This window comes from Pteropus alecto, unplaced genomic scaffold, assembly GCF_000325575.1.
Source record: "Pteropus alecto unplaced genomic scaffold, ASM32557v1 scaffold98, whole genome shotgun sequence".
Lineage (NCBI taxonomy): Eukaryota > Metazoa > Chordata > Mammalia > Chiroptera > Pteropodidae > Pteropus > Pteropus alecto.
This window is the reverse complement of record NW_006443570.1, coordinates 2,736,270-2,746,421: the sequence shown is the minus strand read 5'-3', so window position 1 is coordinate 2,746,421 and position 10,152 is coordinate 2,736,270. Positions and strand designations below refer to the sequence as shown.

Below are 10,152 nucleotides of genomic sequence, written 5' to 3'. Positions count from 1 at the left end.
GTCAGTGGCAGAAGTAGGACAAGGGCAGACATGAGGGTTTGTGATTGTGGGGGCTTAATTCTCTCCCCCTCCAGATCCATCCACTGCAGCCACAGACTGTCTGAGTGCTAGCTTTCCTGAAAGGAGCTTCAGTAGAACCTGGCTTCAGCCCTCAAACCAGTCTCCGCAAAGGTCCATTCATAACTAGCTTTCTCTCAATCTCCTTTGAGGGCTGCCCTCTTCCCTCTTGTCCAGCCCAGGTCACTCCAGTGTCCCCTCCCTAGGCAGCTGAGATGTAAAGATGCTTTGGAGCATCCTGAGATCGAGTCATCAGGTCCTCCATCTATCCTGGGCTGGAGCAAACAGGGGCTTCTGCATTTGGAGACATCCTGGGGGAGGTACTCCTGTTTTCTCCCAAAAGCAGAAGCTCTGGGCTCCTTAGAGTTCAGTACCTACGTAGTCACTAATTAACTGTGTGACTTTGTGTAGGTAAGTAAACATTTTAGAGCCTCAATTTCTTCATCAGCCAAGTGGACATAGTGCTACCTCATTGTTAGGAGAATAGTAGGCCACTTAGCTGAGGGAAAACAGGCAGGGGAAATTAATTTTCTTCTTTCCCTCCTTTCTTCTGGGAGATTTGTCCCCTCTTAGGGCATTTTTCTGAGGTAGAAAGAAGAAACAGCTTTCTTCCTTCACTTTCCTGGGCAATTTGGAGCCTGTTATTTCATGAGGGAGCCAGCCCAGAAAGATTCTGATGAGACATGGGGAAGAATTCCCAGGAGAATCAATGGTGCCAGTGAGCAAGAAAAGCCAAGGAAGTTGATGGCCCTAGGCCATAGGGTCTCTACACCAGAAGCTCGAGGTGGAGCAAATATGGAGGAGGCAGGGGGCTGGATGCTATGACCTCTGGATGTCCTTTCTGGCTATGTTTCAGAACGGTCTTTCATGAACTAAGTCTGAGTCATTGTCTCCGTGCCAACAACTCCTACTGCAGTGGCTCAGGGACAAGGCAGAGCAGCCAGGCTAGCGTCTCCTGGAAAAGATGGAACATTGACCCATCTCAGATTCAGAGGGCAGAAATGAAGGGTGGGCAGAGCAAGGGGCAAGGTGCTACGGGAGGATAAGTGGCAGTCAGTCACATTCTCAGAAGGTCTCCCTAGACTGGAAGTCAAAATAGAACTGCCGGGGTGCCTCTTGTTAGGAGAGCTAAGTGAACAAGAGTGGGCACTGGGCTCTCGGGAGCCCAGGGACAGTGGGATGCACCAGATGACTTCAAATCTACACTCAGCACAATGTCCAGCACATTAAGAGAGCCTGGTCCTCATCTCAGTCTGTCCTTTTCTTCCTGTTCTGCAACCTTGGGTAGAGAACTTCCATCTCTGGAGGGACTTTGGTTTCCTTCTTTTTAGATTGGCATAATTAGACTGGATTAGGTTGAAATGAGAAGTTGGATTAAAATGGGGTAATAATTGTGTATTGTTTAGTATTCTTTTGAAGATTAAATAAATTATTAAATGTAGAGAACTGAACAGAATAAATAAACAATAGATGATGATGATGATGATGATGATGATGATGATGATGATGATGATGGATGATGATGATGAATTCTTAATCTTGCACTCGGATAACATTTTCTGGAAGAGAGTCTAGAGCTTTTATCGGCTCCTCAGAGAATCTAAGATCCCCCAAAATTAAAAACCTCTGGCCTGGATGACTCCTAGGGTGCCTCCACTGTGTCGCTGAGATTCTCTGATGTGAGGGATTGCATCTCTTTCCATAAGGACTGACCTATTTTCTCCCATAAACATCTACAGCTCAAGCCCCTCCCACTGTGGCCTCTGCTCCCATGGGTTGCCAAGGATAGCCCAAGTGGAAAACATGGGTGGCTGGCCTTTTCCTCCAGCTTTAGAATTGGCATTCTTAGGGTGGGGGAGTCAGTCATGGTTGAGGCCAAGTCTGGGTTTTCATCTCCCAGCTGGGGAGAGAAAGACAGCCCAGGCTCAGTGGGGCTGAGGATGCAGAGAACAATGTGAGTGGCTTGGCCTTGCCCAGGCTCCCCTACCTCCCCCTGCCAGCCCACTCCTGGGTCCCAGAGGCAGATACCGCTGTAATGAGCTAAGGCCCGTGGCAGGCATCGGTAATTATGACTTTATGGAAATATAGAAGGCTCTTACGCAAGTGCCTGACACACTTCCCGTCTGTGGCATCTGGGACAGCCAGGTCCCCAGGGGCTGGAGGAGGGCTCCTCCACCCCCTGCTGCCACCAACCCCTGGAGCTCAGGACATTGGCATAGAGCCTCCCTCACACTACCTGTGGCATTGTCCCTAACACACCCTGAGTAAGCTGTTCCCTCCCTCTGTGCCCCAGGCTCCCCGGAGGGGAATGACATGGGCTCTAGTGCACGAAATTCCTCCCCATCCCCTGACAAGTCCAGGCTGTCCAAGGAGACCTGCTCTCATGTGAGGGGTACGGTGGGGTTGGAGATGTTTCCCTCTCCTCTATTCTGTTTATTTTCTCCTTGAGGCTTGGCATATAGAGATGACAGCATTCATAGGGGGTGGGCATAGCCCCTCGCTGCCCCTCCGCAGGCCTTGTGCCCCTTTGCCCACCTCCTACCTCCGATGCCTCTGATAGTGTCCCAAAGCCACTGCTTTCTTTCTCTAGGCCATTTGCCCTATACACCCACTGAGCATCTATTACCAAGGTAGCAGCAATAGCATCACTTTGGGGTGAGCAAAGGGGTGGAGCCCAGTCAACTGGGGGAGCTGTTAGGGGTTAGCATTTCAGAGAGATGAGCACTGAAGGGCCTAAAACTATTAAAGGAGAATCCTTTTGCTGGAAAAGGGCCCTGGGCACAGACTGGGGTGGAGGTTGCTGCTGAGAGCTGCGGGGAAAGAGGAAGGATGAAGTCTAGAAGCAACTGGATCAGGAATTAGAGGCGAGGGTGACTCTGCCCTACCACACGGATAACGTGTGAGGGTGATGATATCAAGGAGACATTGAGGCAGGGAGCATGGGGTCTGCCTGTAACTCCTCCTGGGAAGAGGTTTTCTGGCTGGGAGAGTCTAGAGCCAGCTGAAGCAGCATCGGGAACGGGGGGCCATTCTTGGCCCACACTGCCCCCTGCAGGCTGCACAGAAAGCAGCACTGGATGTCCCGCACTGAGGCGCGTCTAGGCCAGGACCTTTGAGGGTCTACATTTGAGGCATCTAATCCATGAGGTCCTACTTAGAGCCTAGAGTGGCTCTGGACACCTGGGGTGCCTGATTCTTCCACTTGAAGCCTTCCTGTAAATAGCACCCACAGAGTGCAATAATAATACAGAGGTTCTATCTGAGCCTATTTGGGGGTAGGGAGCAGTGGGGACAAAGGTACGCTTCCAGCTGAGTTGACAAAGGCCATTAAGTGGACTGAAAGGCAGAAGGGCCAGAGTATTCTAGACCGAAGGAACAACCTGGACAAAGGTACAGAAGTGTGAAACCGAACAACCTGTTCTGGAAGCTGTGGGCAAACATAAGAGAAGAGTTGTGGTGAGAGGGAAAGGCAGAAAAAGGTGGACAAATGGCCTTGAATGCTGGGCCAGGTGATGGGATTTTCCTGCACAATGTGGCTTCTCAAGCTCACTCACTGCAGCCCGGACGAGCAATCCAGTAGTGCCGTGGAGGAAGCGCTGGGGAGGAGTAGCCAAAGTGGTTCACTCAGAACTTGAATTTAAAGACATGACTCTATACTAAATGGTTGTCCATGTCGGTTTTCTTACCAAAAAGTGATTTTAAGCACTAACCGTTGTGTGCCACTGATGCCCTTGAAGACATGGTTACCCAGGGGTTTCCAGCCCAGCTTGGGAATGGCGCCAAGTGACAGGAGGCTGTGGGGGTCCTCCACAGAGGAGCGTAGGTACAGTCATTCCTGTGTCATAGGGGAATCCCTCTGACTCCCAAGGACAGCAAAATGGAAAGAGAGCTGGAGTGGTGGGTTCTTGGGGTTCTCTGGGCAAAGGTTTCATTGTGGGGAAGGACAGGATAGTCCTATATCTTGGCCTGGGTGGATGACAGGTGTGCAGAGCCGTGAGGTAACTCGGGTCCCAGCCCACTTCTCACTAGCTATAACCCGAGACGAGGTGCATCCCTCTGCTTCTGACTCTGTAAATGAGAACCATCTTACCTCACAGGGTAGTTGTAACGTGCAGTGGGACTGGGCCTCCTCCACTCAGATTGTACAACTCTAAATCCTCTGGTCAAGCTGCTTCCGGTGCCCATAATGCCTTTCCCTCCATGTGCTGCTCATCTCAAGGGAATTCCCAGGTCAAGTAGAACCCCTCTCATGATGAGACTACATCTGTTTCCTGCCCCTGCCACCCCATCATTAGCCCCCCTCCCAACTATCAAAACTGCAGCATTCATATTACTCATATCATTCGAATTACTCATTCTCAGGGCTCACAGCCCAGGAGTGGGACAAAAAGCATTTTGTCCCCACTTTGCGGCTGGAAAGGCCAAAGCTCAGAAAGTCCCAAGGTCACTGCCATCATTGGAATCAGATTCCTGGGTCTGATACTTCTTTGGGAGTTGTTGAATGAATAAATGAATGAATGCATGAATGAGGAAAGCTTCCCCCATCAGCCCTTCTTTCTTTGGGGGAGAGGTAGACCTCATTCTCCAAGTCTCCAGGTTGGAATATTGCCTGGAAATTCATTTTTAAATTCCACACTAAATTTATCAGTCAGAGCGGGACATAATACAGTGATTTAAGAACAGGGACGGTGACCCAGATTGTCTAATTTCAAACCCTGGCTCTGTCTCATCTTAGCTGTGTGACTTTGAGATAGCTACTTAACCAATTTGAGCCTCAGTGTCCCCGTCTGTATAATGGGGGTGATGGTAATAGAATAATAGAAAAAAATAGCATCTTTCTCAGAAGGTAGACTGTTTGAAAGCACTTTGAAGTCTTACTGAGCACTGAAGAACTGTTTATTTGATAAACAGACCCTCTATACTTATAAGTGGTATAGAAATAAACCTATACTTTTAAGTGTTAAATAAATAAACCTATGGTGTACTAGGCACTGGGGATACATAGTAAAAAGACACCAACATTTACTGAGAGCTCAATTATTATCTCATTCAATTTTCACACTAGCCTTATGGAGTAGAGGCTCTTGTTATCTATTTTTTTATAGTTGCAGCATGAAAGGTTAAGTGACTTGCCCAAAGACACACAGCTAAGCTTGAACTCAGTCTATCTGAGCAAACATACTCTTAAGCCCACCACTAGCGCACCTTTCTTAGTCCCTACCCTCAAGGGGCTTCCCCTCTGATGGGAAAAAAACATTAGACAAAGTACACAAAGAATAAACTGCATATCGGATGACTGCTCTGAAGGTATTTGGTGAAGGGCAGAGACAGGACACGAGAACATAAGCGTTAACTCGCTAGGTTGCAGGAAGTGTTAAGAAGCGGGCGGTAAACTCGAAGAGTGAACAGAGGGTACCTTTCCAAGGTGAGACTTACTGGTGGTTGAGAGGGACTCTCAGGAATAAAAGACTGGGAGCTTAGAGCCAGGCCTATGCGTCGACTGACTCTAGGGGGCACTGTTTAGTGTGGTGCCCTGTGGAGCTGGGAACCCAGTGTCCTCAGAGACATTTTGCTGGGAGGAGGGTCCACCTCCTGGGGTGAGGGAATTTGTGTGCACAGACGCACAGACCACACAAGGACTGCCATGTAGTACTGTCAGCTTCTGGTGTGTGTGCTTGCGTTTGTGAACACAATGTCTGAAAAATCATGCTCTCATCCGTTCCTTTTTAAAATCATTTTACCTGCAACTCAGGGCCCAGGCCTTCGGACCACCAATGTGACAGTAGCAGGGAGTGCCTGAATCCTGGATAGGCGGGATTCCACCCACCCAGGGGCACTGCCCCAGGTCCCACACACTAGTGTGAGGAAGAGAGAGACAGACAGAGAGAGAGAGAGAGAGAGAGTGAGAGAGAGATTATGAGAGACTATGAGAGAGAGAGAGAGAGAGAGAGAGAGAGGAAGAGCAAGAGCAAGTGTGCGATTGCGCACAAGCAAGCCTGGTAATAGTAGGCACTCAATAACATTTTGTCAAATGAATGAATGAGTGAGTGAATGAATGAATGAGGAACCCCTCCTTTCGGCCTCTCTTTCTTTGAGGGAGGGGTTGGCCCCTCAGTCTCAAACTCCCCAGGTTGGAATATTGCCTTGGGATAGAAAACAAAACAAAACATTTGGTTAAAGGAGGTTGCTGAATTGTTTCTCAGAAAATTTTACAGATAAAAAGTTACTTCCTTGGCTTAGGGAACCTGAAAGGATATTATTAAGATGAGTTATGCCATGGCTTTCAAAATGATAGAGCATTTTGGGTGGGAAAAAATTCATTTAAAAAATTGCACCCCAAAAATTGTCCCTGAAATGATCTGTGTATGGGCAAGTTTCTGGAACAGTCATATCTGTACCCCCTAGGACTGGGCTCTGGTGGGGATGCTGGTGTCCTTGGTGGTGTCCCCTGCTACCCCAGGGAGGAGCTCTTGGGCATTAAACCCTGGAAAAAAGATGACAGCACCACAGATTTTCCTTTAATCCTCGCTGCCATACTGGGTGAAAAGGAAGACTTGCTCTCATTTTGCTGATAAGGTGAGCAGATTCAGAAAGGTAGAGTCTGGCCCATGCCCCTACCTTGTGGGGGCCTCACACCCTCCAGGCCTGAGACTCAGCTCTGAGAGTGAGGGTCCTGGACTGAAGTTTCCTAAGGCCTCTCTGGGTCAATTACTTGTTTGCAATCTCACGGCTTGCCAGATACCAAGTCAATGCCCAACAAAAGTGTCCTGAGCGGGTGATGGTCAGGGTGTTTTGAGGTGTCCCAGGACCCACTAAGCTCCAGGTACCTTTGACCTCTTTCCCACCCTTAAAGAAACTCAAGAGCAGGAAGCCCATCTCCCTTAGCTTGAAACAGATCTGGGGGACTCAGCGAAAGAGTGGGGCGGTGGGGCTATGAGTGGCCAGCCTCCTTCTGCTTCAAGCCAGGCTTTTTTGCTTAGACAGAGAGCCATGGAAAACCAGGAACAGGCCCAGGAACACATGGATGGGGACAGAAGTGTAGATACTCTGAGATGGGTGGAAGGTGGGAGTAGCAGCCAGTAGGAGAGAGATGGAATTCAGGGGAGGAAAGGGGGAGGATACAGACAGCTTTGGAGACGGAGGGTGGGAGACTGGGTGCTGGATTGGAGTCCCACTCCCAGGACCAGCTCCTGGGGATGTCCTCGAAGGGGGCCCATAACAGCCTTCACTTCTCTCCCTCTACCTGCCTGCTTATCTTCTCTGCCCCACCACCACTCCCATACCCTGCTCCCCATTGTAGATAGAGAACCCACTGGGTTCTATAGAAAGTAACCTGGCAGGGTGATCTGATTATAAATCCTGGGCATATGTAACTGGGCAGGTAGGTCAGGGTGGGTAGTCACGCCCCAGGCCTATACCTTCTTTACAAAAAGCTTTTGTTTTTGCCCTAAGCAAATCCTGTTCATTGTTTCTATACATCTAGGTTAATACACCTTCGAAAAGCCCCTTTGACACCCCTCCTTCTAATACCTGACCACCCTTTCAGACCCTCCTTCTAAAGCATGCAAAAGGTAATCCTAGTCCCCTTCCCCTGCTCTTTCCAACCTTGGACGGCTCCATGGGCCTTGAATCCAGCTTTGGGCAATGGGTGGTTCTCAAAATCTTGGGTATCTTATCGTGGGATCTTTGGCCAATGTTCCCAGCCCCTTTTTCTCCTTTTTCCATTTTGTTTGGTTTGATGGGAAGAGAAAGCAGATACAGGGTCAAGGGCCAGGTACCTGGAGATGGAGGTGCCCTGCCTGGTGTTAGGGGGTACTCTTTGGTTTTCCTTCTCCCCTAGGTGGGCCCCTCAGAATCACGAGCCTAGATAGCTAGGGTCACATGAGGTCAGCCCATGTTCAGAGCCCTGTCTCTCTGCTCTCTGCAAGGCCCTCATCTGTTTATACCGAACACAGTAGTTGGGCTGGACCGAGGGGGTCTGGGGCTGTCTGTGTACAGTGACAAAAGGAGCTGAGCCTGAGGAAGGAAGCCTTCCCCCAGGCAGACTGTATTCGTCCATAAACACATTCTGTCCTGTACCCTAGGGCAGAGGAGGGACAAAGGAACCAGCCCTACTGGAGCTTCTCTCCTTCTACTGCCCTGGGAGGGGTCACCCCCAAGCACGGCCCCCTCCTCCCCACAGGCAGGCTCTTCCTCCCAGCACCATCCCCGGAGTTGTTTCCACAGCAAGCTGGACTGTGTTCTGTAAACTCCGGTCCCCTAGCAAGGCAGCCCCCAGTGAAAGGACTGGTGTCCTGTCATAGTGCACCTGTGTGTAGGGGTGGGGGAGGAGGAATGGGAGACCATCAGAGAGCAAAGACCCTTTGTAGGTCCATGTAATGTTGTGTATCTGCTTGTCCTGTTCCCAGGAGTGGCTACGCTCCTCCCATGGGGTCATGTGAGGGTCCAGACACAGGGGTCTCCAGGATTCTGCATGACTTACAGATCTGGAGTCAAGCGTGAAGCCTGAGGGTGCCCCTCGTTGTCCTGGGCCTCTCGGAGAATGGTGGGTGAGTGGACTTTGTTTTGCCACACCACCATCTCCCCTTCAAGATGATGATGCTGGGGAGCTCTGGGGACTGTTTCTGGATTTCCCCCAGCTTGGTCTGCCAAATAGGCCTTAAGTTTCCCAGAGCCCTGAATGCTCAGCCAATCAGAGTCTCCAGGCCTCACACCACCCTTTAGTGGGTTTGTGTCTGTGTATAAAGGCTGAGGCCCTAGGCGGTTGGCCCAATGGGTTCAGCCCAACTCAGTGCTGAACTCTCTGTCACAGAGCTGGCCCTGGTCCCTTCCAAGATGCTGTTTTGGCACAACCAGCCAGAGCACCTGTGGCCTAGTCCAGGGGAACTGTACCCTGGGCCTACAAGCAGCTTGCTCAGGTAAGGGCCAGATGCCCTTCCCTTGGCCCCCGAGGAAGGCACTGGTCTGACTTGTGGTGGATGTGATAGGACCATCTGTTTCAAGCTGAAGGGGATGGGCTTCCTGTTCTTGGGTTCCTTTGGAGGTGGGGAAGAGGTCAAATGTACCTGGAGCTTACTGGGTCCTGGGACATCTCAAAATACCCTGACCATCACCCACTCAGGACGCTTTTGTTGGACATTGACTTGGTATTAGGCAAGCCCTGAGGTTACAAACAGGTAATCTATGGCAGATATTTGTAAGTATTTGGTAGTATCTGGGATGTGCACTTTAAGGGAAGTGTCCCAGAGGCCAGAGGAGCTGGATGAGAGCCCCTTAGGTCCTGGTTGCTGCTGGGGTGCCTGCTATAGGAAACTGGAGGCTCCCTGGAGGGAGGACCTGACAGGGAGAGTCAAAGTCCCATAGAGCAGCAAGCTGGCAGTGCTCTCCTCTCCCTGGCAGGGAGTCCCTGCCCTTGCCCTACCTGAAGCAGGAGGAGTTGCCCAGCATCCCCAGAGAGGAGCCTCCCTGCCTCGCATTCCAGTATGTGCTCTGTGCAGCCACCTCGCCAGCTGTGAAGCAGCAGGAGGAAGCCCTCACCTACCTGAACCAGGGTATGCTGGGCCTGGGAAGTGAGGGGTTAGTGGGGTGGCAAGCTCTGGATACCGGACCCAGGGTGGGCTGGTGTGGTAGGTACCATCTCTGCTCCAAGAGTGGGGCTCACACATCCCCTTAATCTCTCCCAGGCCAGTCCTATGAGGTGCAAATGCTCTGCAGCTCCAAGCTGGGTGATGCCACCCAGTGGCCCCGGCTACTGAAGGTAAGTGCATCCCCTCCCAGAACTAGCAAAGGCTGGGTATGACTGTCCCTCTGGGCAGGAAGCCAATGTCATCGCTGTGATGTCATTGTCAAGTCGAACCCTCACAAGTCTACCTTTTCATTTGACCTTCAAAGCTGTGGGTAGGAATCGTTGAAGAAACAGGCCCAGAGAGGTTAAGTATTTTTCTCAAGGACAAAGAGCCAGTAAGTAACAGAACCAAGATTTAGAAATTTACATAGTGTTATTCACACACATGATTCCTTTTCTCAGAAAAATCATTCATTGCCAGAAACTGTTCACTGAGCTAGGGATTCAACAGTAAAGAGACAGATGTAGTT

At 50.5% G+C, this 10,152-nt stretch overlaps 1 protein-coding gene across 1 annotated transcript in view; it reads left to right on the top strand.

The window, feature by feature from the left end:
- Window positions 1-8,892: 8,892 nt before the first annotated feature.
- LOC102883358 (transcription factor CP2-like protein 1) overlaps window positions 8,893-10,152 on the top strand; it is an 8,168-nt gene continuing 6,908 nt past the window's right edge. The window contains 3 exon segments of the mRNA XM_025041796.1: window positions 8,893-8,975; window positions 9,457-9,608; window positions 9,741-9,814. Coding sequence (XP_024897564.1) covers window positions 8,893-8,975; window positions 9,457-9,608; window positions 9,741-9,814 — 309 coding nt within the window.